General features: G+C 54.2%; 1 protein-coding gene across 1 annotated transcript; it reads right to left on the bottom strand.

Moving 5' to 3' along the window:
- Window positions 1–2,223: 2,223 nt before the first annotated feature.
- Window positions 2,224–27,290, bottom strand: ADAM9 (ADAM metallopeptidase domain 9). Its single transcript, XM_054396614.1, has 22 exons — window positions 27,215–27,290; window positions 20,759–20,856; window positions 19,012–19,076; window positions 17,923–18,001; window positions 16,895–16,971; window positions 15,988–16,177; window positions 15,027–15,092; window positions 14,534–14,605; window positions 13,579–13,748; window positions 11,561–11,642; window positions 10,573–10,706; window positions 9,856–10,027; window positions 9,668–9,760; window positions 8,939–9,134; window positions 8,020–8,125; window positions 7,379–7,562; window positions 6,657–6,737; window positions 6,121–6,226; window positions 5,009–5,147; window positions 4,189–4,291; window positions 3,233–3,384; window positions 2,224–2,338 (listed from the first exon to the last, which is right to left on the bottom strand). The coding sequence occupies exons 1-22, from the start codon at window positions 27,288–27,290 to the stop codon at window positions 2,224–2,226; spliced, it is 2,556 nt and encodes an 851-aa protein (XP_054252589.1).
- Window positions 27,291–27,628: the final 338 nt, after the last annotated feature.

Below are 27,628 nucleotides of genomic sequence, written 5' to 3'. Positions count from 1 at the left end.
AAAAAAACAAAATAAAACAAACAAAAAAAAAAAGTCAGTAGTCATCTTCAGGATCGAGCAGGTGTGAAGCTGGAGCTGGTTCCTTGCTGTAGCATCACTCAAATCTCGCTGCCGTCGCTGCCCTCCCAACACCCCAAGAATAAAAAAAAAAAAAAAATCTCTTTTTGATCTGTGAAAAGGCACCAGTTCAGCACAGGTTTAGTTCATGCATCCAGCCTCAAAACCAATTCAGGACATTGCTCTCTCTCTTTTTCTCTTTTGGATGACTCCATCCCTTGGATTCCCTCCTCTTTGTCCCCACCATGCTCCAGGACCAGGCCTGAGTCTTACAGAGGCTCTCACCACCCTCTGCTGCTGGTTGCAGCCAGCCAGGCAGCCCCAGAACAAGACAGAACTAGGAAGTGATTATCCTGGAGCAAGAAGACCCCCACACCACTACTCCTGGTGATACTCTAGCTGCTGTTTTACATATTTAATAGTGTTATAAATCTAAGTTTAGGGGAAACCACAGGAGTTCAAGTATTGGATTACTGCAGAGGCAAACACTATATATAGATATTTGATAGATGTATTTACAGAAAGGGGGAGAGAGGCTGGCAAGATTAGAGGGGGGATCTGACAGGTTGAGCTGGCACTCAGGACTTCACTATGAGCAGGTTTGTGCAAGAGGTTTCTCTGCTGGGGACCAGCAGCACCCAGTTCCTGCAGCACAGCCCCAGGGGCTCTTGGGCTCCCCTCGGCCAGCACAGCAAACCCTGAAGGCTCCTCCCCAGGAAGGTTTTACAGCCCAGCTGGGCCAGTGGGGCAGAAGCAGGCTTGCAGCATCCTGACTGACACTAAAGAAGCTCAGGGGCTGCATGAGTCAGACTGGTTCCTGTCAGCAGTGCTCAGAGGAGCTCAGCTGCCTGGGGCAGGGATGGTTTTTGCCTGCCAGTGCTGTGCAGGGACTGCTGCTCAGGCTCTACAGAGTCCTGAATCACCTGGGTTGGAAAAGACCTTTCAGATCAAGTCCAGCCACTAGCCCAGCACTGCCAGGTCACCACTAAACCATGGCCCTCAGCACCACATCTCCACAGCTTTGAAACCTCTTCAGGGATGGGGACTCCACCACTGCCCTGGGCAGCCTGGACCAGGCCTTGACAACCTTTGGGGGAAGAAATTGTTCCTCAGGTCCAACCTAAGCCTCCTCTGGGACAACTTGAGGCTGTTTCCCCTCATCCTATCACTTGTTCCTTGGGAGGAGAGACCAACCCCCACCTGGCTCCAGCCTCCTTTCAGGGAGTTGTGGAGAGCAATGAGGTCTCCCCCCAGCCTCCAGGCAGAATTCAGCATTCCCACTCTCTTTTCAAACCCAAAGGCCACTTCCCCCTCACCACCATCACAGAGCTGACCCAAGTGAAACCCTAGAAGCAGCCCAGTGGTTAAAAAGCAGAAGCTGGGGCCCTGTCTTTTCGTACCTGTAGCTCATGGCCCACTCAGGGGGTTAGTGGCAGTTAGTAGGAGTCTGCTTTAGGAACTCACAATGGTTAATGTCCAACCATTAAGGTCAGTGCTCAGGGGGCACAGCTTAGTGTCAGTCAGCATCAGAGCAGGGATTTAAGTGCATTGTTACACATCAAGAAAAATATATACATGCAGAAACATGTTTACAACATCTTGATCTTCCTCTGGGAAGGTACCACCAATGCCTCACTTCACTTGTGCCCCTCCTGTGCGAATGGGGAACAGCTTCCAGTCCACACAAAAGAAAACAAACCAACCCCCAAAATAACTGGCCAGATTTCCTTGTTGGGACAAAGAGCAGAAGGGTTCCCTCAGTTCTTCAGTGGGCACTTGGAAAGATACCACCAAAGATCAGACCAATTTCATCCCTGGGGCTCATCACAGAAATGAGGAAACCAAAAGCAACTCTCCAGGTGCTGAGCTTCAGAGCTGTGCTGGACACAGCCCTGCTGCAGCTGGCAGGGCCCCAGCAGGGGCAGGTGTGACAGGGGTTGGGTGCTTGCAGGTCCTGGAGCTTTGGCAGAGGTATTTAGTTTCAAGTTCTACATTCCTCGTTTGGATTGCTGACTTGCCTCATCCCAGGCTGCAGGAGGAAGCTGTCCTGGATCACCATGTGAGGAGGAATAGGAGGAGGAGCAGGAAGAGGACTGCTGCTGCTGCTGCTTCAGCTGTGTCTCCACGAGCAGCTCAGCTCACGTCAAGGCCCCGAGGCAGCAGAAGCTATTTGGGAGGCAAAGGTGCTGGTCGAGAGGGGAAGTACTGTCCCTGAGGTAAACATCTCTGCTGGGCTGGAGGAGGTCCCTGAGGTGCACATTTCTGCTGGGGAGGTGGTGGCCTACAAGAGAAGAGAAGCAGCTGTTGTCAGCCCAGGGCACAGCACCCCCCTCACAGGTCCCTGTCCCTTACTGCTGCCACACAGCCCTGGCACTGCTCACAGCCTCAGCTGCCACACCAGCTGGAGGCTCACTTCCAGCAGGCCATGGCCAGACTCTGCTTTCCCCCACCTGAACCCCCCAGGGAACCCCAGCTCCTTACAATTCTCCCTGAATAGCACAGACTCAGGGAATTGTTTGGGTTGGAAAAGGCCTCTGAGGCCATCCAGTCCAACATCAACCCAACATCACCATGGCCACTAAACCACAGCCCCAAGTGCCAAGGCCACAGGGGGAAAGGAAGGAGAAGCTTCCTCTTGCTAGAGAGTCAGTTCTGCACCATGGAATAGACTCCTGGACAGGTCTGGGTTGGAAGGGACCTCCAAAGCTCATCCAGTCCAACCCCACTGCAGTCAGCAGGGACTTCCTCACTAGATCAGAGACTTGCTGAGCCTCACCTTGAGTATCTCCAGGGATGGGGTCTCAGACACTTCCTTGGACAACCTGCTGCAGTGTTCCAGCAGCCTCATGGTGCAGAACTTGTTCCTCACATCCAATCTCAATCTGCTCTGCTCTCATTTCAAACCACTGCCCCTGGTCCTGTCCCTGCAGGCCTTTGGGAACAGTCCCTCTGCAGCCTTCTGCAGGTCCTGGCAGGCTGCTCTGAGGTCTGCCTGGAGCCTTCTCTTCTCCAGGCTGCACATCCCCAGCTCCCTCAGCCTGTCCTCAGAGCAGAGGTGCTGCAGGTGCTTCCTTCCTGGGGCTGAAGGAACTCTGCTGCTCCCAGGGCTGGGGGCAATGCCCACATCTGTGCATCAGCACAGCTGCCAACAGCTGTTTGCAAGAACTCAACCAACCTGGTGGGCAGCTTCTGTGGCTGTGGTGCCTGGTATGGTGGGGATGGGTAGTAAGGCTGGGGGTAAGCCTGCTGGGGAGGCTGGTGGTAAGCCTGCTGGGGGTGCTGGTTAACTGGGTAAGATGGCACAGGGTAGGCATTTGGTTCCATAGCCTAGGAAGAAAACACAATGAGAACATTCCCAGATCTGCACTTAGGCAGCTGAAACACTTAGAGCATAGATTTGGTTGGGTTGGACAAACTCTCTAACATCATCCAGCCCCAGCATCAACCCAACACCACCACGGCCACTAAACCATAGCCCCAAGTGCCATGGCCACAGGTTTCCTGAACTCCACAACCTTCCTGGGCAACCTGTTCCAGTGTCTCCCCACCCTCACTGCCAAGAATTTCTTCCTCCTCTCCAGCCTCAATCTTCCCTCTCCCAGCTCAAAGCCATTGCTTCTCATCCTGTCACTACAAGCCCTTGTCAAATGTCAGAGTTGCTCTTTCCCTCTGAGCAACTCAGTAGAAAGAAGCAAAAGCAGCCTGAAAACTACTGTCTTTGGGGAAAAAAGCCCCAAAGCAGCAAGGGCTGATCCCAACCAGTGTCTGATGTGTTGCAACTGGTCCGCAGAGGAGTGAAGCCAGGCAGCTGGCAAGGGCTGGTCCCCTCCTGGGGTGGGGCAGGGGGTCCAGTGTAAGGGAAAGGGGCAGCAAAGCAGGTGAGCTGCTTGCCAAGCCAAGCACAGCCTGAGGAAGAGCTTCACCAGCAGGAAACTGAGGAGTTCCAGACACACCCTGTAGGAAAGATTTCCTCCTCTTTGCCTCAGAGCAAGGAGAAAACTTGCTGTGTGGAAATCAGGAACTAAAAGCAACAGTGGAGCTTTGATTAAGGCAAATAAAACTTCCACAAATTGCCTTCAGCTGTCAGAGTCACAAAGAGCAACCAGAATGATGCCAGGTGGATATTCCTACCATGGGAACACCTCTTGGAGCATAAGGCATGGCCTGAGAGAAGCCTCTGTGGTGGTAGTCTCTGGGGTCAGTTTCTGTCCGTGGAGGTGGGGACTGCATCGACCTGAAATTCACAGAATGGTTTGGCTTGGAAGGGACCTCTGAAAGTCACCCTGCCCAACCCCCCTGCAGCCAGCAGGGACATGGACAGCCAGAGCAGGCTGCCCAGAGCCACAGCAAGGCTGATCCTGAGTGGCTCCAGGGATGGGGCCTCAACCACAGCCCTGGGCAGCCTGTGCCAGTCTCTCCCCACCCTCACTATGCAGAGCTTCCTCCTGGTGTCCAACCTAACCCTGCCCTGCTCCAGTTCCAAACCACTGCCCTTGTCCTATCCCCACAGCCCCTTCTGAACAGTCCCTCCCCAGCTCTCCTGGAGCCCCTTCAGGTACTGGAAGGCTCCTCCAAGGTCTCCTTGGAACCTTTTCTTCTCCAGGCTGAAAAGCCCCAACTCTCCCAGCCTCTGCCCACAGGGGAGGTTCTGCAGCCCTCTGATCGTCTGGGTGGCCTCCTCTGGACCCCACTCCAGCAGCTCCACGTGCCTCTTGTGTTGGGGGTCCCCCACCCCCCACCAATAAACATGGTAGTGAGAAGGAAGCTCTCCCTCAGTGCAGGGAGACTTCAGCATTCTGGCAGGGCCTGGGGCACACCACTTGTGCCAGCATCTGCCTGGCATCCTGGGCCTGCAATATCCTCCATGGCCTGTGAGAACAAACACCTGAGCTGCTCAGAAAGGGCAGAGGAGAAGGGGGAGGAGGGAAGGGGAGGAGGAGGAGGCACTCACGAGTGGCAGCGAGCCTTCAGCCTTCTCCAGCACCTCTTGAGCCTGTCCCTCCGGGCCAGCGCCAGCCCCGCTGCCAGCAGGAGCGGCAGCACCAGGAAGAAGAACACCAGGAGCCCATCCCTCAGGGAGGTGTCCTTGTCTGAGGGGGACAACAGCACAGGGAAGGAAAGCAGCATGACAGGGCAGGCCTCAGCTGGCGGTGGCTGTCATAGAGCTGCCTGGATTGGCTCTACAACTATTGTCCATTTGTCACAGAGGGAGAAGAGGAAAACTAAAAAAAGCCCTGAAGCAGCTGGGAAGGCTGCAAGAGAAATGCCCAAATGCATTCTGCTGCTCTCCTCACAGGGGCTGGCTGCTCCCAGATGAAAGAACTGAAGGTGCCAGCATGCCCTGGGCTCTACCAGCATACTGCATTACTGGATCAATACCTCATTTTTCTTCCACTGTATTAGTGTGAAGATCTTATGAGCTCAGCTGAAAGAGGGAAACAGAGCTGCTGGCCTCTGCTCTGATCCGAAACCCTCCTCTCTATCGACTCACAGAATGGGTTGGGTTGGAAGGGATCTCAAAGATCATCCAGTTACAACCCCTGCCCTGGGCAGGGACACCTCCCACTGACCAGGATGCTCAAGGCCCCATCCAACCTTGAACACCTCCAGGGTGCCTCCTTGGGCAGCATATTCCAGAGTCTCCCCACCCTTTTGCTGAAGAACTTCTTCCTCAGCTCCAGTCTAACGCTGCTCTCAGCTTCAAACCATTCCCCCTTGGCCTGTCTCTAGCCACCCTCAGGAAAAGTCCCTCTGCAGCCTTCCTGCAGGATCCCTTCAGGTACTGGAATGCAGCTCTAAGGTCCCCCTGGAGTCTTCTCTCCTCCAGGCTCAACAGCCCTGAGCCTTCTGCCAATCAGCCTTGCAGCTCATAGAAGGGACCACACCAATCCCATCTTTAGATGCTCCATGTGGGCATTGTCCTTGCACAAGTTCTGTTCTCCAAATTATAGCTTGGATTTGGCCACCACACATCAGCTGCTCCAGAGCCAGCAGGCAGCTTGCACCCAGCCCAGCAGCCCCTTCCCAAGGCAGCCCCAGCCTGGAGGAGCTTCAGCTACTTGCCATTGTAGGGAGGTCCACTGTCCACACTGCCCCCATAGCCCTTCCTGTCACAGTAGGGAGGGGCCCAGCCTGCTTCACAGTGACAGTTCCTGTTGTTATTGCACACCTGTGATTGACCACAAACATCCCAGTGAGGACCAGGCAGCACCTGCAGCTTCCAGTTTATTCACAGAATGGGTTGGATTGGAAGGGATCTCAAAGCTCCTTCAGTTCCAACCCCTTGCCATGGGCAGAGACACCTCCCACCAGCCCAGGCTGCTCAGGGCCTCATCCAGCCTCAGGGACACCTCCAGGGAGGGGGCAGCCACAGCCTCCCTGGGCAACCTGTGCCAGTGCCTCCCCACCTTCACTGTAAAGAATTTCTTCCTAACCTCCAGTCTCAATCTGCCCTCTGCAAGCTTCCATGTCCCCAGGTGCCATGGCCACAGGTTTCTGGAACACCTCCAGGGATAGGGACTCCACCACCTCCCTGGGCAGCCTGTGCCAATCCCTGACCACTCTTGCAGCAAAGAAGTTTTTCCTCCTACCCTACTCACCCCATGCCCATGGCACTGCTTCTCCACATCACAGTCGTAGTTGAGCACAGAGGCACTCACACACTGGAAGTGTCTGCAGATCTGGGGAGGGGAGATGCAGAGGGATGGAGCAGGACAGCACCTCACTGACCTCCCCCTCCCCACTGCTCCCCACCACTGGGCTCTGCAGCCACTCTGTGCTGACCACTGCCAAGCCCCAACCTACAAAATGCTCCTGAGCTGAGGGCCTGAGCTGTCCCTGGGAGCCTTCTGCCTCTGGTCTGAACATAAGGGAGCAGCAATTAAGGCCTGCAGGGCACAAGGGCCAGGAGGGCCTGCAGGGCACAAGGGCCAGGAGGGCCTGCACATTCCTCTGCTGGTGCTTAGCTCCCAGGCTCTTGAGTTCAGCTGGATTTTAACTGAGGGTTTTCTTCAAGCCATTTGTGTGCTCTTAGCTCTTCCTGCTCATTGAACACAGCAAAGATTCTGGCTCTCCAACTTCCCTTTCAGTTGCTTCATCTCCAAATGAAGGGCTCATTGCCTTTTTTCATGCCCTTGGCACTGCAATCCCAGGCAGTGTGGGGAGCCCAAGAGGCTCAGCTCTGCATGAAGTGGCCTCCAAAAATCCCCCCCCTCCAAAAAAAAAAAAATAACTAAGGGCCATAAACATTCAGCTGAGAATTGGATCCCCACAAAACCTCCACTTCTTTCTTTAAGAAATCAACCTTTTCATGCTTAATTACCTTCCCATTCCCACACTTGGTGCCTTCATTCACCATTCCTGGGTCTGGAACATCAGAGCCTAGCTGGAAATCTACCCCCCAGCAGGTGGTACCTCTAATAGGAGTCTGGATAATGGCAGGTTTGATGCCAAAAACAGGCATGGTCTTCACATTTTCACACTGCAGCTTCCCACACATAGCATTCCTGCAACAGCAACACAGGGGGGGGCCTGCAGTGACAGCTTCAGGAGCCTCTCACATCTCAACTGGAGGTGAAAGAGTTAAAAGCTTGAGAAAAATCAACAGAACTGACTTTGGGCTGAATTTTTGAAGCTGTTCTGAGCACTTAAAGCCCCACACTGAGGCAAGCCTCAGTGTGGGGCTTTAAGTGCTCAGAACAGCTTCAGGAATTCCCAATGAAACTCAGCCGGCCTCAGTGTGGGGCTTGAAGTGCTAAGAAGAGCTTCAGAAATCAAATCTCCAACAGCTTCCCTGCCCTTTGGTTTCCAAATGATGCCCAAGTGGCAATAAAGTTGAATTATGGGCTAAGACCTCTCCCCATTACACCTGCTGAAAGACCCTAGACTGGTCCTGCAGCCCCCAGAGGACTCTCAATGCTGTATTTTAAGAGCTCCTTCAGCCCTGGGGCTCACTCAACTCACCAGCTGGAACACTTCTTGTAGTCATGTCCATGGAAACCACAGTTGCCAAATCTGTCCCCTTTGGAATTCACTTCAGCAAAACAAATGTTGGGGGCTGCTTTGGCTTCTGCAAGCAACAAGCCAGACAGAGGAACAAAATCAAAGAGGGACAGAAACACCTCTCACCATCACACCTCCTCCAGCCACAGCAATCATCCTGCTGGCACCTTCCACACAGCACAGAGAGCTCAGGAACTCCATCACAGAATGGGTTGGAAGGGACCTTCAAGATCAGCCAGTTCCAACCCCCTGCCATGGGCAGGGACACCTCCCACCAGCCCAGGTTGCTCAAGGCCTCACCCCACCTGGCCTTGAACACCTCCAGGGTGCTCCACAGTCCTGTTCCAGTGTCTCCCCACCCTCCCTGTCACTGATTCTTCCTAACCTCCACTCTCAATCTCTCCTCTTCCAGCTCAAATCCATCCTCCCTCACCCCATCCCTTGTCAAAAGCCCCTCCTGTAGTCCCTTCAGGTACTGGAAATCCAACAGCACCATTCAGGTTGAAAAGATCTTTAAGATCAACAAGTCCAAAACAATGAAGAGGTGAAAGTGTCAGCACTGCAAGGTTCTAAGTTTAAAAGAGGGAGAACAAGAAGTCCCTTAGCACTGAGTCAGGTATGCCCTTGGCTGTTTCCTCCTGGCTTCTTTACAGCCCTGTCCCCTGGATGTGCTGCTGTAAGGGGAATGATCAGTGCAAGGTAACTCCTGCTTGAATTACCAGCATCAAGTACAACAAAGGAAGGTGCAAAGCCCTAAATACCACAATTTCAGATGCTCTTTTCCTCTGTGAGAGGAAGAGAAGCAAATATTTCAACTGATCTTGGTGCATTTTGTCTGCTCTGGCTGCTGGAGAAGCTCTAACACTGTGCTCTGCCTTACTTGAGCCAAAGATATCCTGGCACTGGGCATCATAGTACTGGCAGACACCATTGTAGCAGTAAGCCTCCTGGTGATGGCAGGGGTGCCCATTCTGGACAGTGAAGTCAGGCTGGCAGAACTGGGAGCTGCCATTGCAGTACTCAGGGAGGTCACACTCGTTGCTGCTTGCCCGACACTCGGTTCCGCCGGGAAGGAGCTGAAGGGAGAGGAGGGAAAACCACATCAGGAGATAAGAAACCTCAGGCTGCACCTGACACACAATCAGGGAAGTGTTTGGGTTGGAAAAGGCCTCTGAGATCATCCAGTCCAACCAGCAACCCAACATCACCATGGCCACTAAACCTTGGCCCCAAGCGCCATGGCTACACCTTTCTTGAACACCTCCAGGCATGGGGACTCCACCACCTCCCTGGGCAGTCTGTGCCAATCCCTGACCACTCTGGCAGCAAAGAAATTTTCCCACATGTGCAACCTAACCCTCCCCTGGCACAATTTCAGGCCATTTCCTCTCCTTCTATCACCTGATCCTAGGGAGAAGAGACCAGCCCCCAGCTGGCTCCAACCTCCCTTCAGGGAGTCTAGAGAGCAATGAGGTCTCCCCTCATCCTCCTCCAGACTAAACAATGGGTGGGTGCTGAGCACACAGGATGGTGCCCTCCCATGGCACATGGCCAGCCCAGTGCCCTCCTGCTGCCTGCTGCTTCCACAGCACAGAGCTGAGCCTCTCACCCGGCAGTTCCTGCAGCAGTCGCCGTAAGCACATTCGGCACCGGATCGGAGCCTGCAAGTCCCTGGCTCACAGCAGGGATCACTCTCACACTCCTGGAAAGAGAGGTGCTCTGAGTGACAAGAAACCCTCCCCTGCAGCCCCCCTCCCCAGCCAGGGCCACAGCAGGCCACCCCTGTGACACACACACCTTTGGTGAGCCACAGTCACACTCCTCCCCAGCATCCACCAGCCTGTTCCCGCAGTATGGGACACTGTAGGTCTCATCAGGCCTGGGCACGTTCAGCAGGCAGCTTCCACCTTTGTTGAGAGTGAGCTTCTCAAAGTCCTCTGCACTGCAGCTGCTGAAGTTCCTTGATCCTCTGCAACAGAGAACATGGAGCTTGGCTTTACACTGAGCCACCCCACAGGCACTCCCTCAGTTTGAAGAAGGGTGAGCTTTGCTTTCCCCATCAGCTGCAGGGGTTTGGAGAGCATCTCTTATGAGGAGAGACTGAGGGAGCTGGGATAGGTTAGCCTGAAGAAGAGGAGGCTGAGGGGAGACCTCGCTGCTCTCTACAGCTGGTGGCTGTAGAGAAAGGAGGTAGAGATGAGGCTGGAGCAAGGCCAGTGCTGGCCTCTTCTCCCAAGAAATTAGCAACAGGACAAGAGGTGATGGCCTCAAGCTGCACCAGGGGAAGGTTAGGTTGGAGACGAGGAAAAATTTAATTGCTGCAAGAGTGGTCAGGGATTGGAACAGGCTGCCCAGGGAGGTGGTGGAGTCCCCATCCCTGGAGAGTAGACGTAGCACTTGGGGGCACAGAGTTGCTAGGTGGAAGGTTGGACTTGGTGATTCCAGAAGAGCTGGAAGCTCTGTGGGAGCTAAGGCCACCCCTGGGGAGCTCTGAGGCCTGCTGCCAGCACTCACGAGGCGCCGGAGCTCATGATGCAGCTGCTGGCCCCGCAGTGGCAGAGGCGCTCGTCGTCGTGGTTCATGCCCAGGTTGTGGCCCAGCTCGTGAGCCATGATGGATGCAAACATCTGGATGCTGATTCTGCCAAACTGCACAAAACCAGGAGAAAAATCAGCAGGCAGCTTTGTACTGAGGAAGCTGGTGCTAAGCCCTGTGCCAAAAAGACTCTTCTGTCACCCTGGCTCTGCAGGACCTGCAGCCCATCTGTGGCTGCGTCCCAACCCTGTGCCTGATGTTTGTTTAGCAGCAAGAGCCCTCAGCACCCTCCCTGGAGGTGTTCAAGGCCAGGCTGGATAAGGCCTTGAGCAACCTGGGCTGGTGGGAGGTGTCCCTGCCCATGGCCATTAGTCAGGAACTGGATGATCTTTAAAGCCCTTTCCAACCCAACCCATCCAGTGGTTCCATGACCACACTAGGACACTGCCTGACAAAACCTCCATCTCCCAGTGCAGCTGTGACAGGAACACCCAAACTGGGGTTCTCCACACCAGCCCAAACCTCCTTACACATACAAACCCCAGTTCCAGGCCTTCTGTCACCAGTCCAGGAGAACAAGGTGACTGAGACTGCTCAGCAGAGCAGCTCATTAGCACCCTGAGCTCACACAAGGAGGGCACTCAACCAGCACTGCCCCAGGAGCTCATGACTGGGCAGGGCAGGCAGACACCAGAGCACGGAGCCACAGCTCCCACGTGCTTCTAATCCTGTCCCCTTCTCACCAGTGCTGCACTCTGAGGAGGAGGAGGCTGAACAGATGATACAGGCTACAGAGAAGCTGTGCTGCAGATATCACAGAAGTGCCAGAAATGATTGGGGGCCACATAAAAGCCTCCACTAAGCCACCTCAGGCTTCTTATTAAAGATTCTGCCCTTCCAGGAAGGCTTCTGGAGAGCAGAACCTCTGATCCTGGTCACATTCACAGCATGACTGAAGCTCTCTCACCACATTGATGCCTCCTGCATGGCTCTTGGAGCACACAGTTCCAACATAGGCCATCCCAGCTGTGCCACCAAACCCCTTCTTCCTGCAGGCAGGGGGAGAAAGAGGAAGGACAATCACCCTGGGGGCAAACAGCCACCATCCTGCCAGCAGCACAGCCCAGCTGCTGCTGGTGGGACAAAGGACACTGCTCTTGCAGCTGTCCAGTACTGGCTAATGAAGGCCAGTGCCAGGAGCTGCCAGTTCAGCTTTACCTTTCTGCTCATGGCTCTTTTTTTTCAGTTAAGAGTTTGCAGAGCAAGTCAGCCTCTCCCACACCTTCCAACAAGGCCAGGTTGGGCAGAGGGCCTTGAGCAAGCTGCTCTAGTGGGAAGTGTCCCTGTCCATGGCAGGGGCTTGGAACTGGATGAGCTTTAAGGTCCCTTTCCAACCCAAAGCATTCTATGAACCTATGGTAGAAGGGCTGTGGTGGTCTGGGTTGACAGCTGGAGTCCTTTCTAGGTTTCTCTGCATCCCCCTCAATCTAAGGAGCTTCTGGGTCCACCCTTCAGACCAGTTTGTTTTCATTGGCTGTTAGCTGCCTTCTGCTGCTGCCAAATGCAGAGATTTCTTTCCTTGTCAACTTCCTCCCATTGCTCTTACTTTGTTTCTACAGAGCCCTTACAGCTCAAGCACACAACACCATGCACCACATTTACTTTAAAGAAAAGGGCTTGAGAAGTGTTTTTTCAGCCATTTCACTCTCATCACCTGAGCACTGATGGAAGGGAAGGGGAGCAACCACTCTGCCAAGAGCAGCTGGGCTGTGACCCTCATCCCAGCTCCTTCCCTGTTCCCTGCCTTGGGCAGTGACCTCCCAAGGGCTGCCACTATCTGCAGGAGAGGGAAGTGCCCGGGGACACACCTCCTGAAAAGAGGGCAGGGATGACAGCTCAGGAAGCTCCCTGCTAGTTTAAGGACATAGGGAAAGATTAATGTCACATCTCAGAGCTCAAACTGTGCAGCTGGCTGCTGGATGCCAACTGCAGGAATCCCTTTTCCCCCATTCCAAAGCAGTGCTCTGCACGAGGCTGATGCTTGTTTTCAAATGGAAAAGGCCCTGGATTGCTTAAATCCAACCAGATAATCCTGGCAAGGGACTAGTTATTCATTTTTTAAAAAGATTTATTAATTGGTTTTTTTTCCTGTCCCACAGGCCCTGTAATGTTTTATGTTGTGCTGTGTGAAGTCTGCATGTTGTATGGAGTCTCCATGTCATGGTGCATGCAGTTTGCATTCAGATAACCCTGGCAAAGGAGTTGTATGGAGTCTCCATGTCATGGTGCATGCAGTCTGCATTCAGATAACCCTGGCAAAGGACTTGTATGGAGTCTCCATGTCATGGTGCATGCAGTCTGCATTCAGATAACCCTGGCAAAGGAGTTGTATGGAGTCTCCATGTCATGGTGCATGCAGTCTGCATTCAGATAACCCTGGCAAAGGAGTTGTATGGAGTCTCCATGTCATGGTGCATGCAGTCTGCATTCAGATAACCCTGGCAAAGGAGTTGTATGGAGTCTCCATGTCATGGTGCATGCAGTCTGCATTCAGATAACCCTGGCAAAGGACTTGTATGGAGTCTCCATGTCATGGTGCATGCAGTCTGCATTCAGATAACCCTGGCAAAGGACTTGTATGGAGTCTCCACGTCATGGTGCATGCAGTTTCCACATTGCATGCAGTTTCCATGTTCTGCTACACCAAGTTTCCATTCCATTCCTCATCAGGATTATCTGAGTGGAGACTTGACTCCACACACCACGAGCACTGCAGGGCAGGTGGGACAGCAAACCCAAGCCCTCGATTCTTATTTGACAACAGAGCAGCCAGGAAGGACCCTGAATTGAAAAGCATGACAGAAACCTTCTCAAAGCTGCTGAAGCTGCCAGCAGACAGCTCTGGGCTCCCTGCTGAACTCTGGGCAGCAGAGCAGCCAGGAATAGAATTAAGCTGCTTAGGAGCCCCGGGAGGGCAGAACTCACAGAACGAGCTGGGCGCTGTCGTGCCTGCGGCGCACAACCAGGTTCTTCTCCCGCCACTGGACGAAGTTGGCCAAGACATCCCCAGCTCCCCCCTCGGTGCTGATGATGTTCTCATGCTTCCAGATCTCCAGCCCCACCAGCACGATGCGGATGTTCAACATGAGGTACATCTGGGGAGCAGAACCAAGGAGAAGAGCTTCTGAAGACAGAGCCGCAGATCGCATCAGCTCGGCAGGGATCCCCCGAAGGGCATCTTGCCCAACCCCTCTGCAGGCAGCAGGGACTTGGACAGCTAAGAGCAGGCTGCCCAGGGCCACAGCAAGGCTGCTCTTGAGTGGCTCCAGGGATGGGGCCTCCACCACAGCTCTGGGCAGCCTGTTCAGTGTCTCCCCACCCTCACTGTGCAGAACTTCCTCCTTCTGTCCAACTTGATCTCCCCTGCTCCAGTTTCAAGCCATTGCTCCTCATCCTATCACTCCAAGCCCTTCTGTACAGCCCCTCCCCAGCCTCCCCTGCAGATACTGGAAGGCTGCTCTAAGGTCTCCCTGGAACCTTCTCTTCTCCAACCTCAGCTCTCCCAGCCTGTCCCTACAGGGGAGATGCTCCAGCCCTCTTCTCATTTTTGTGGCCTCCTCTGGACCTGCTCCAGTTCTCAAGTCTGATGACCTGCAGGTGAGTTTGGAGGCAGAGAAGCTTTCACAGCAATGCACTGACCAAAGCCCAGTCAACAAATCCTGCACCACTCTGCAGCCCTACTCCTCTGGCACAACTCCATCAGTCAGCAACACGACAGCCAAGGCACAGCTTTAGCTCCTGGCTTGATCAAAACCTTCATTTCACTCTCATCAAAGCAGTGACAGCAGAGGTGAGGTGGAACTTCCTGAGGTGGAAGTTCAGCCAAGTGCCCAGAGCTGCAGGGTGCTGCAGACTTGTGCTCAGAGTAGCTTTGACTTACACTGTCCAAGAAGTTTGCCAGCTGCACCATGTGCTCTCTTACTTCTGTTTCACTCTTCCCAAAGTCTTCAAACTGCAAGACAAAGAAACTCAGTCATGGAAAAGATGAAGACAAGAGTTAGTAAAAAGGGATGAAAAGCCCAAACTTTAAAACCAGTAACATGAGCAATGATTTGGGCTGGCTCCAGATCTCCTGTCAAGAAGATGCTGTTCCAGATGGTTGCATCTTGGCTGCTATTGCTCAGCAGCTCAAAACTCAGGAGAAAACAACCAACCCAAGATGTTTTGCCCTGTGTTTTCCTCACATGATTACTCTGCCTGTCTGACAGTTGACTCTCTCTATGGAGAGCACTGCACAGAAGGTGTTTGTTCAGTTTTAGGCTGGCAGATTTGCACAACCTTGGCTGAAGTCTTTCTACCAAGTCATGAAGACCCAAGGACTTTCCAAGCCACTTCCTGGGGAGAAGGAAGGGAAAGCAACACCCAGACCTCACCTTTTCTTTATCCACCACTATGAACAGCTCCACATATCTTGTTTGGTGTAGGACTGCTCTCTTCCTCTGCAGGAAAAACAAAGAGTTTTAGACAGCTGCAGTTTTAGTTCAAGGGTAAACAAAGAAGCTCCAAGACATTGTCATATTTCACTTGATTCAAGGCATGGTTTTAGAGACACTCCCAAAGAACACCCTGCCAAGATGACAAGAAGCAAAAAGCAAGAATCCAAGACAATGATGGCTTCTCTGTGGTTTACACTCAAATTTAGTTGTACATGAATTTCTCCATGGCACAGCAATGTGCCCTTGTGGCCAAGAAGGTCCATGGGTTGCATGAGGAATTGTGGCCAGCAGGTTCTTCTCCTTTACTCTGCCCTAGTAAGACCACACCTGGAGTACTCTGCCCAGTTCTGGGTTCCCCAGTTCAGGAGGGACAGGGATCTGCTGGAGAGAGTCCAATGGAGGCTATGAGGATGATGAAGGGACTGGAACACTGTGTGAGGAGGAAAGGCTGAGCCCTGGGGCTGCTTAGTCTGGAGAAGAGAAGGCTGAGAGGGGATCTTATTGATGGTTACAAATATCTGAAAGGTGGAGAGCAAGAAAGAGAGGCCAGGCTCTTTCTGGTGGTGTCCTGTGACAGGGCAAGGGGCAATGAGCCTCCCCAGTGAGGGAGGTGCTCCTGCCCTCCAAAGCTCTGCCCACGAAGATCCTTGGCTGGCCCAGATGATCCTTGGGGTCCCTTCCAGCCTGGCCTGGTTCTGTGACCCCAGCTCACCACTTCCCTCTCACTGCTGTGCACAGGAGCAGAAGAAAAGTGCAGCTGCTTTGTGGGGGCAGCTGAGGTTCTCAGCAGCACAGCAAACCCAAAGCTTTGAGGTATGTGTTAAACCCTAGGGAAGCTGATAAGCTGCTTCCAGCTCTCCCAAAATGCATGGTGGGGAGAAAGCAGCAGAGCTCTTACCCGCAGCAGCTGGGTCATGCTGGGGTGGGGATTCTCCTCTGCATGTTCCTCTGCATGCTCTCCAGTGGCCACCCCACACGTGCTGGGCTCCTTCTTGACGTCATCCAGTCGATAGAAAATGTGTTTGGAGCCAGCAGAGGAATCCAGGGGCTCAATTCCATAGGTGATGTTCCCTATGGTCACCAAACCCCTAAGACATGGGAGAGTGTGTGAGAAGTTCTTGCATTAAGCCCAGAGGGAGGTCATCCAGATTTCCACAGTAGAGAAAGGAACAATTCTTCTTGGCTAACCAAAGGCATGGCTCCCTCTCACTCCTTGCAGCACAGTGTGCTTCACGTCAAGCCTCAACACAGCTTCTCCCTGGGCAGGGCCTTCCCAAACACAGCAAATTCAACATTTTTTTATGTTAGAAGAGTCTGCACTGCCCAAAAAATTCAGCCCCAGGCCTTGAGCAGAAATGCTTTAGTTCAATTCCTGCTGCCACTGTGGTGGCTGACATGGAAATCAGCTGAAAGCAGGAAAAGTTGCCCAGGAAACTGCATGTGCAGAAGCTTGAGGGGCAAAAAGCACAGCCTGGGGTTTGACTCTTCCTGTTTATACCACGTGCAGCTCTCTGTAGTGAGCATCCATCCAAACTAGAAAAGCAGCTTCAAAGCTTGTGTCACAGAGCAGCTTCCCCTGCTGACGAACTGCAGCTTGCTCAATGCCATTTCAAACGGCTCTCAGCTGTGTGAATAAAGCCCCCACAGACAGGCTGCACACAGGCACAGCCCACTGCAGCCTGGCCCTGGCCCATCACTCCCTGCCTGGCTGAGCAGCAGTTAAAAATCAGAGCAGGAGTTTTGTTTCAGGCTCAGCAAGCTGTGACTCAGGTGACAAAGGGAACACAAAGGAGGAGTTGTGCTACCTGAGCCCCGAGCAGGTGCTGACAGCAACCACAGAATCCAGGCTCCCCTCCACATATCCCTGGTAGTGGCAGTGATCCTGGATGGGAGAACAAGGGCAGGTTACACACACACCTCCCACAGGTGTCTGCACACCCACTGTGAGCTCTGACTGGCTGCACCTCCAACCTGAGAGTCACAGAACCACAGAATGCATTGGGTTGGAAGGGACCTTTAAAGGTCATCCAGTCCCCACCCCACTGCAGTAAGCAGGGAGAGCCTGGAACAGGCTGCCCAGGGAGGTTGTGGATGCCTCCTGCCTGGAGGTGTTCGAGGCCAGGCTGGATGAGACCTTGAGCAACCTGGGCTGGTGGGAGGTGTCCCTGCCCACGGCAGGGGGTTGGCACTGGATGAGCTTTAAGGTCCCTTCCAATCCAAACAATTCTGTGATTCTGTGACCCAGTAACTGCATTTCTTGACTGTGAGCCACCCAGCTCTGAAGTTCTGTCCTCCACCCTGCCTCAAATATTCTGAGGGCAGCCCCTCCCTTCTGATCTGGGCCAAATCACCACACTCAGTCTGCTAGAAAACAGCCCTGCAAGGCTGACTCTCATCTCCTCTGTCTGCCAAGGAGATGACAAACACAGCAGCAAGAGTGTGGCCAGCAGGAGCAGGCAGGTGGTGGAGTCCCCATCCCTGGAGGTGTTCAGGAAAGGTGTGGCCATGGCACTTGGGGCATGGTGGTGTCGGGTTGATGGTTGGACTGGATGATCTTCTAGAAGCCTTTTCCAACCCAAACAATTGTATGATTCTGTGCCTCTGTACCTGACAGCTAGGAGAGCATTTCCTTCCCAGAGAAGAGTAGCTCTCAATCAGGCAGCAATCAGCTCCAGATAGCAAACACAGGTCTGTGACAAACTCCAAAATCAAGGCTCCTCAGCAGCAGGAGTGCACAGGTCTAACAGTGCTGTCATGTCCTAACTCCCTCATCCTGCAGGTATTCAGAGTTCAAGGCACCTTCAGTAAGGGGATCAAAAGAAAGGAATCCTACCTGGACATCTGGGTAGTGAGATTGCAACTTCCCCTCCTTGCTGTAGGTATAAACAGTGAAATCTTTGGGCAGCAGTTCTCTGGACAGAAGGGGAGAAGGAAGACAAGAGCAATTCATTCCTTGCCTGTGCCACAGGGCAGATCCTAAAGTCTCATCAACATGTAAATTGCAATTGGAGAAGGAAACATCCACAGGGAACTCCCCTCAAAACTACCAAAGGAATTGTGCATTCCTCCAGCAGCAAAATCCAAGATATCAGAAGTGTGGAACTGGTAATGACCTGAAACCAAGCACCTGCCCCTGGCTAAGTGCAACAAGCATAAATAAATCATGAAATAGAAGAAGACAGCACTCAGCTCTGCTGCATCTCTCTTCCCCACTTCTGGAAGGAAGTTTCCCACAGCTCAGCCTGCTGACCCCCATGGCACATCCCCTGCCACACAGGAGCTGCCTTCCCACATTTCTGAGGGTCAGGGGTTTGCCAGCTGGCAGCTGGAGATCCCCAGGGGCTTGTCCCTTTCATTGGTTCTGCCTCTTGCTTATCAGGAGGGCACTTATAAGAAGCAACAGCCTGAGAAAGGGTAACTTAGCAGCTCCTTCAAATGAAACTCAAGGCAGACAACATCTATTTTATCTGGAATTTATGGGTGTCAAGGCCTGGGATATGAAGTCAGCTTCCTCATTCATTAGTGTTCTTCTGCCACTGAGACAGGAAAAAAACCTCAACAAAACAATAAACAAAATCCAGAAGAAAGCAAAAATATTTACTTGCAATGTAGCTGAGTTTATTTTCAGCGGTGAAAGGAGTGAGTTATCTCAGCCATGCCCCCGATCCCCCCTGAGCAACCTGCTGCTTCCTTCTCTGAAGGGGATCACCAGGACTGGCTGCGGCAGTTCAGCTTTCTGGCTGCTAGCCAGGCCCCTGGGACTCAATCCCCTTCTGTTGCTTTCCCTGCAAATTTTGCAGAGCCAGCATGGAGCCACACTCCTCACAGAGCCTGGAGAATCACAGCTCTCATTGCCACCTGCCAGCTCCTGATTTGGACAGGAGAAATGGGATTTCATCCCAGAAGGAAATTCACCACTTACTTGTTCTTTTGCAGGTGGATGGTGTACTCCTTCCCCTCTATCTGGATGGCATAGGACACCTGGTCCTGAATACAAACAAGAAAAATGCATTTTACTCATGTTAATGGATAAAGCATCCTTTGAAAACACAGAAGGGCCTAGGCTGGAAGGGATCCCAGAGATATCTTCAACCTCCCTGCCTCTCAGCTAGCCCAGGCTGCTCAAGGCCTCATCCAGCCTGGCCTTGAACACCTCCAGGGAGGAGCCATCCACAGCCTCCCTGGGCAGCCTGTTCCAGAGTCTCACCACCCTCCTACTGAAGAACTTCTTCCTCAGCTCCAGTCTAACCCTGCTCTGCCTCAGCTTCAAACCATTCACCCTTGTCCTGTCTCTAGACACCCTCAGGAAAAGTCTCTCTGCAGCCTTCCTGGAGGATCCCTTCAGCTATTGGAAAGCAGCTCTGAGGTCCCCCTGGAGCCTTCTCTTCTCCAGGCTGAACAACTCCAGCCTGGCCCCATAGCAGAGGTGCTCAAGCCCTGCCAAAGAGGAGTTGTCAGAACACATGTCTGGGAGTTCCCTCACTGTGTGAGCACAGCACCCAGCGCACTGTAACTGGGGACCAGTTGTGCTCTGAGCCTTTTCAGATACAGCTCCAGCTGCTGGAGATGCAGCTGACAGCAACAGAATTTACAGCATCTCCAAGAGGGATGCAGAATTCTCTCAGTCTGAGCTGCCTCTCCCAGCTGTTTCTTGCTGGTAGCTCAGTGCTGGCCCCAGCAACAGCTGCTCCCAGGACACTGAGCCCATGAGACCTCACAGGGAGATACTGGCTACCGCCATCAGGATTTGCTCTGGTTCCTGCCAGAGCAGAGCAAGTGGCTGCCATGTCCATACACTGAGTTGATAGACTTTCCTTTTTCAGGCTTGCTGGTTGCAGCAGAGCAGGAAGAGCCACATGGGGGTGAGCCTGAAACCTATTTTAGAACTGTCCCTACCTCCGGAACCTGGCATCTGCTCCTGAGGGACTGGGGAAAAGTCACATGAAGGAAGCTGTTTCAAAACAGCTTTGTGGTTTTCCTACTCCTTGTGGCTGAGCCTTCCACAGAATAAAAACCTCTCTTAGTTACTGGAAAAGAACAATACAGTTTTATTGCTGAACACTCTCAGGGAGCCACCACCTCCAAGTGCTACACACTGCAATGAGAGTCCTGAGTGGAGGAGCTGAATGGCCCAAGCTCTATGCTCAGTGCTCCAGCAGGAGCTGGGACACTGCCAGGCATTCCTGTTACTCTTAAACTCTGCCAGTGCTGGGAAGATTTGTGACTAAACCCAGTTGGTCTAATCCAACTACTTTGAAATGTGCAGTCTTTAGTCACATGGCTGCAGCAGAGCAGTTGGAAAGTCCTGCTGGAGGTTGTTTCCTCTGACCCCCTGCTCAAAGCTGGGCCAGCTGCAGAGCTGGCACAGGCTGCTCAGGGCCTCTTCCAGTCAGACTTTGAGCATATTCCAGGATGATGGTTCCACCACCTCTTCAAATCTCATTCCAGTCCTTAACAACCCTCACAACTTCTACACCTGGATCAAAAATCCACTGTGGCAGCTTGAGCCTCCAGAGCAGGGAAGGTTTTACCACCTCTCAGCTCAAAGTGGATGGACAGATTCTTGTTTGTAACTAGAGGAGAGAGGTTTGTGTTTTGTGAGAGCTTCAGGTCAGTTTTGGATGGACCTCATCAGGAAGCAGCTCCTAAACTGAAGGCATTTCAAGCACCTGTACTGAGGAGGCATTGGAGGCCTCTCGCCGGTCTCTCCCCAGCCTCTGTGGGACAACAACTTCATAGGAAGACAACAGAGAGACCTCCTGGAAACCTGAAAAGCAGAACAGAAAGAGTGGCTAAAGAACAAAGCAATCAGAAGGATAAAGCTCAAGGAAGAAAAGGCTGTTTCATGACAAGCCCCTCCAGGAGGAAGGAGGCAGCCCAGGACTCCAATGTAGGTCTCCAGTTCATCTCTGGGCTGATCACTGTGGGTCTGCAGCACAGCACAGGGCAGGTTCCTCACCACACACTCACAAGAGACAACACAGCACCAAGGAACCAGATGCATTTAGAGAGCTGTAACCCAAACAGAACAAGCCAGAGGTCCTGAAGCACGCTGGAGGGCACAGAGCAAACATCAGAGCCAAGCACACTTGGATTGCATTGCAAAAGCCAAAAGAAAACACCACACATGCAGCACAGAAGGGTAAGGGTTGGAAGGGACCTCTGGAGATCATGGAGTCCAACCCCCCTGCCACAGCAGGACCACCTAAGGCAGGTCACACAGGTACTCAAACAGACCACAGAAGGTTTCAAACTGAAAGCTTCACACCCCAAGTGCTGTCTTAAAAGCACCTCTCTGCTACACCACCACCCTTCAGCAGCAGGAATCAGGGCACTTCCCAAAGCAGGTCAGCACAGATCTTGTTCAAGGACTCAGAGGCAGTACCAGAAGCAGGTGTCCTGCACAGCAAAGCTGCAGAACCACAGCAGCTCCACTGTCCCACCTCTATGGATGAGCTTGCAGAAGCTCCAGCAGCTCCTGTGCTTCCCAGCAGCACAGCAGAGCTCAGCCACACGCCCTCGCTCTGCTCACGGCAGCCAAACCTCCGGCATGAGGCTGGTGCTGCTCGGGAAGGTTCTTAGAGAGCTCTTAAGGACCTTAAAAAAAACAAAGGAGGTGAAACAAAACTCCTGCCACAAAGCAGCCTTTTTGCAGATCACTTCATAAATGCTTTGCATGTGCAACATCAGACAGATCCTCTGGACCAAAGAGAAACCTGCAGGCCAAGTTTCCTTTCCAAGGCAGCAGTTTTGTGCCAGCCACAGCTCCCCATGGGCTGTGTCAACAATAACACACTGCACGTGGACCCCCTTGTCCCATCAACAGCCACTGCCTGCCTCTGCTGGCTCAGGAGCTGCTCCCCTGGGAAGCAGGAGGTTGGTCACCCAGGATTGCAGGATTAGGAGCAACAGTTTGACTAACTCATGGCAATGGAATCAGTGAGCTCATCAGAGGAGCCTCAGCTTCCTGACTGCAAGGCAGGGGGAAGAGAACAGCCAACCTCCTGTCACTGTGTGCCTCCAGTCACTGTGTGCCTCCAGACACCAGCCCAGCCTCCTGTCACTGTGTGCCTCCTGTCACTGTGTGCCTCCTGTCACTAGCCGTGCCTCCTGTCCCCAGCCAGCCTCCTGTCACTGTGTGCCTCCTGACACAATCCCCAAAACCACTCTCCCTGTAGGTGCTTAAGGCCAGGTTGGATGAGGTCTGAAGCAACCTGGGCTGGTGGAAGCTGTCCTTGCCCATGGCAGGGGGTTGGAACTGGAAGATCTTTAAGGCCTCTTCCAACCCAAACCACCTCTGATCTCAGGGGTAGCAAGGGGGTGTCCTGCAGCAGTTTCCTTACTTACAGTGACTGCTGGATAAAAGGTATTCAAAGCAGAGTGAAGCTGCTGAAAACAGCCCTTCTGTTCCCAGGCTGCAGAGAGCAGGGTGTCAGTAGCTCCTTGGCCTGCACACAGGGCAGGGAAGGGCTGCTTCCTTCCCCAGGACCAGCACAAGTCACCTCTCCACGCTGCTCATTTCCAGCCACACGTTTCGGTCGTATCCGGACCCCAGCTCTTGCCCATTGCTGCTCTGTGCTTGCCACTCCCCCCCTCCCCATCCAGAAGCGCCTTTACTAGAGGGGAAGTGACACTCTGACACTTGGACAGGGTTTTGGAGGCTCTCTCAGGACATGTGCTTCAGCAGCAGTGGGCAGGGGTAACCTCTGCAGTGCTTGGAAAGCAGAATGGCTCCCCAAAAGCAGCTTGGAAGCAGAACAGAAGGGAGTGAATCATCTGACAGGGCCAGCAAAGCTGGGAGGGATTTCTGGGAAGAGTTGGGACTCTGAGTGGCTTCCTCAGAGCAACAGCACCAGAGGAGAACAACTTTCAGCAGTTGTTCTCCAGCAGTCCTCCCGCTGCTCTCTGATCTCCTTCCCTCCCTTTACCACCCCCAGCCTAGAAGGTGACTTCAGGTACAAGACTTTGTCCTTCCCTTCCTTGTGGTACACCCTGGCTCCTGCTCAGCTGGCTGTCAACCAGCACTCCTAGGTCCTTTTCCATATCCCACCACCAGCCCCACCAGGACAGCAGCTTCTGTCCAGCAGGCACATCCATGGCACCAACCCTCCCTTTGTAACCAGCCTGTTCCCACCCTGCCTGATGGCACATTTCACGCATCGCTGGCGACCCTCAGAGGGCACCAGCCCAGCTCATGGAAAAGCCAATGAGAGGGACAAGTCAAGCAGAAAGTAGAACATGCAAGAGACAACCCTGCCCCTCATCATCCTCCCACCCTCAAAAGAGGGGACAGCCTCTCCCCTGCCAAGAAACAAATCCTGAGAGATGCTCAGAGGGCTGCAGAACCTCCCCTGTGGGGACAGGATGGAGAGTTGGAGCTCTTCAGATTGGAGAAGGCTCCAGGGAGACCTCAGAGCAGCCTTCCGGTACCTGAAGGGGCTTCCAGGAGAGCTGGGGAGGGACTTTGGACAAGGGCTGGAGGTGACAGGATGAGGGACAATGGTGTTGAGCTGGGAGAGAGGAGATTGAGACTGGAGAGGAGGAAGAAATTCTTGATAGTGAGGGTAGGGAGACACTGGAACAGGTTGCCCAGGGAGGCTGTGGCTGTCCCCTGCCTGGAGGTGTTCAAGGCCAGGCTGGATGAGGCCTTGAGCAGCCTGGGCTGGTGGGAGGTGTCTCTGCCCATGGCAGGGGGCTTGGAAGTGGATGATCTTTAAGGTCCCTTCCAACTCAAACCAGCCCTCCTGGAGCCCCTCCAGGTACTGGAAGGCTGCTCTGAGGTCTCCCTGGAGCCTTCATCTCTCCAGGCTGAGCATGCTGTGTTCCATCCCTGGGTGGACACCAGCTGAGGTATTTTCAAAGAGAGAAAAAACCCAAACCCAACTGCATCTGTTAGGTTTATCTTGTCTCATTACAGCCTGCCTTTAATTACCAGGCAAATAGGAAGGTGGCAAATGGGAAGATGTGAGTCACCTTCCCCTCCCCACCCCAGGTCCACAGTAGGAATTTCATGGCATGTGGGAGCCTGAAAACCATCAGGAGGTTCCAGCTCTCCAGACACTGAGGTAAGCTGCCAGCCTGCTTGCTCCTGGCAGGTAAGGGCTGTGCTCAGCAGGAGCCAAGCTGCAGCTCCTGACTCCACAGACCCTGACAGCCCTGCAGCTTTGTTTAACATTCGAGCTGGCCAGAGGGGTGGAAGGCACTTCTCTGAGTAGCTTCCCAGGGTGCTGGGCATCACTGAGGGTGTGGAGCTGTTCTGCAGAGACCTTGCCTCAAAGCTTTACCTTCCTCCTGCTGAAATCCTGACCTATGCTGTAAGTGTTTCCTGTCTAGACTCTCACTACTCCTCCTGCCCATTCTAAAGCCACACTCATTTGTCTGCAAGGAAACAGCTACTCTGGTCCCCCCACAAGGACTCCCTCCCCCCTGGCACTGTCACAGCAGCCACTCCACCTCAGAACCTTCTTACAAGGAGAGACAGAGCCAAGCCAGGCCAGGCTGCCCTGTGCTGCAGGACAACTAACCTCCCCAGCACAGCCTTCCTCCTGGGTCACTGCCCCTGGAGTCACAGAATCACAGAATTGTTTGGGTTGCAAAAGGCCTCCAAGAGCATCCAGTCCAACCATCAACCCAACCCCACCATGGCCACCAAACCATGGCCCCAAGTGCCATAGCCACACAGTTCTGGGACACCTCCAGGGATGGGGACTCCACCACCTCCCTGGGCTGCCTGTTCCAATCCCTGACCACTCTCACAGCAAAGAAATTTTTCCTCATCTCCAACCTAACCCTCCCTTGGCACAATTTCAGGCCACCTCCTCTCCTATCACCTGAGACTAGGGAAAAGAGACCAACCCCCTTGCACCCCTGACAGCCTTGCCCATGGGAAGCAGCTCTTTACACACAGCCCACTCCTTCCTCCTCTCACAGCTGTGGGGATGTCAACTTGCTTCACCCAGGGGAGGTTCATGGGAAAGGTTCTCCTTGGAGCTGTCACTGTCTTTAAATTGGCCACCAAAGGAAGCCAGGCAAGAGAAACTCCAACACAGACCTCTCAATGGAGCTGAGCAAATAAACTTTTCTTTTGAATTTTAGCTTGAGAAATGAGAATGACCCAGACCTGCAAAGCTACAGAAGTCAACTTTCTGACTTCCTTTTTTGTGAAAACAAAGCTCTGCAAGAGGCAACTTTAGGTCCTCTGAAATTTCTTTCCTCTTCTCATTCTTCACATGGAGGAAATAACCACAAAAGCCTCTTTGCTGAATGATTGTCCCAGATCTGTTGAAAGAGGGGTGAGGCAGTGCTGGTTTTTTTTTTCATGAGCTTAAAGGAACTAACCAGACACAGCATCTCCCCAGAAACTCAAACCCAAGCAGTTAGTGGAGTCCCCATTCCTGGAGGTATTCAAGAAATGTGCGGCCATGCACTTGGGGCCATGCTTTAGTGGCCATGGTGGTGCTGGGTTGATGGTTGGACTGAAGGAGTTCTTCTCCAATCAAAATAATTCTATGATGCTATAAAACTGGGAGTGGTGACTTGCTTCTTCCTTCTCCTTCACACTCAGACCCAAGACAGAGGAAGTTCATTAACTTTCATCACAGATGTGGCACCGTTAGCTGGGACAGAGACTTCAGAAGGCAGGGAGCAACACCAGCTGGAGTCACTCAGGAACCTGCATGTCCTCCTGCCCATGGGTAGCAACTAAACCATCACTCCTCCAAACACCACCCAGTCCACTGCAAGCACAAACATCCACAGTTCTGGAGACGCACCACTGAAGACTTCACTCCTTGGCACACTGGCACGACAGTTTCCAACACGCCAGGCTACCTCCACCACGAGCCAAAAGCCACCTTTCACAGCTTGGCTCTTGTCTAGCAGGCAGCTCACACCCACCAGGAACAGCACAGCAAGTGAGAGGCAGGAGATTGGCAGCACAGCATCCCTCAGGGAGGGATCCCCACCACAAGAGCACTGCTCCTCAGCAGGAAGCATCCACAGTGGTGTGAGGAAAGACTTCTCAAGGAGGCAGCCCTGACTACCAACCTCTGCATTAGTGACAAGCACAGAAGTGTCCCAGTGCATCCATCCCTTTGTGAGGAGGTAAACAACAGCAGAGGAGACATTTCTGCCCAGCACGTACACACCACACCAGAGCCAGCAGCATGCAGCCCATTAGCAGGAGGCTTTCAGCTCCTGCACAGCTTGTTAAAAGCCCACGGAGAGCACGGTGCCCGCTGGCTGCCCTGTGCAGTGGCACTGTGCTGTGCCCCAGGACACAGCCTCATCCTCCTGAGGGTCAGCTCTGCCAGTGCCCTGGCACCACGATGGCTGAGGCCACCCAAACCGAGAGGGGCAAGACACACACACAGCCCCACACGCCTCCCTTGAGATGCAGAGGGCACAATGTGGGTGTCCTGCCACCTCAGCACAGAAACACAGCATCCTCTGGGCACTGAAACTCCATGGCTGTGCCCAGGACCTGCTCACACCCAAATCTTTGGGAGACCCACGAAGAAGCTGCCCACTCCACCCCATGCTTTGGAGGCTCTGCTCTGTGTGGATTGTCACCTCCTGGGCAGCAGAGTGCCCGGCCTGGCGCAGGAGGCCTGGGGAAAGCCACAGCGTTCCCAGGCACCCACAAAGTCGAGCAGGTGTCAGGGGGCATCCCCCAGCTCTGCGGCCAGGGTGGCCTGCTCCGGTTTCAGGGTTCAGACAAAGGTCCTGCTGTCCTCTCGGGCCCCTCTCTGACAAGCAGCATTCCGGCAGAGCCGGTCCTGGCCAGGGCCTAGGCTGTGTCACCGCCCGCAGCACCCTCCTCAGACAGCTGTGACCGCCGGGGCGCAGGGGGCATCCCCCTGCCCGCAGAGCCGCCCGCAGCGGGGCCAGCCGGGGGCAGCCGGGCAGGGCCGCACCGCTCAGCCAAAGGGAACCGGGGGGAGGACTCCACCCCACCCGCCAGCCCTAGGGGCCAGGCCGGGCCCTAGCAGCCCCGAGCACAGGGAAGGGGCTGCCAGACCTCCTCAGGCGGCCGCAGGGGTGCTGAGGAGGGGACGGGTAAGGGGAGCGGGGGCCAGAGGGCGGGGGCCAGCCTCAGCCCCAGCTCCAGGTCCCGGCGCACTCACCCGCGCGGCCCGGCTGCCCGGGCACGGCCAGCAGCAGGAGGCAGAGGCAGCTGCGGGCAGCCCGGGCCCAGTCCATGGCGCTCCCCGTCTGCATCGCCCCTCCCGGCTGGGGCGCTGGGTCCGGCCGGCGGCCCGCGGCCTTATGGGGCCGGGCCGGGGCCTGCGCCGCACCGCCCCGGGGCGGGGCTGGGCCGCTCCGCCTGCCGGCAGCGGCGCCGGGACCCTGTCTACGGCGGGAAGGACCCCTCCCGACACCGGTGACACCGCTGGCGGCAGCCCCGGGCCCGAGAGGAGGGCGCACAGCCGCCCCGCAGCCCGCCCGGAGCCCAGCCCTGGCGGCCCCGCGGGACCGAGCTGAGCGGGGCTGGCCGCGGTACCCGGCTGGGGAAGGGGCCCGCGGTGTCGGGGAGATCC

Source organism: Indicator indicator, chromosome 38 (assembly GCF_027791375.1).
Source record: "Indicator indicator isolate 239-I01 chromosome 38, UM_Iind_1.1, whole genome shotgun sequence".
NCBI classification, from domain to species: domain Eukaryota; kingdom Metazoa; phylum Chordata; class Aves; order Piciformes; family Indicatoridae; genus Indicator; species Indicator indicator.
This window is presented reverse-complemented; position numbering and strand designations above follow the sequence as displayed.

What these genes read in the sequence shown, in the direction of transcription:
- ADAM9 (XM_054396614.1), bottom strand. Translation starts at nt 27,290, where the DNA reads ATGGACTGGGCCCGGGCTGCCCGCAGCTGCCTCTGCCTCCTGCTGCTG. An exon ending in GCATGACCCAGCTGCTGCGG is followed by an intron (nt 15,093 to 15,987) that starts GTAAGAGCTCTG and finishes TTTTTCCTGCAG; the next exon opens with AGGAAGAGAGCAGTCCTACA. An exon ending in TACAAGAAGTGTTCCAGCTG is followed by an intron (nt 7,563 to 8,019) that starts GTGAGTTGAGTG and finishes TTGCTGTTGCAG; the next exon opens with GAATGCTATGTGTGGGAAGC.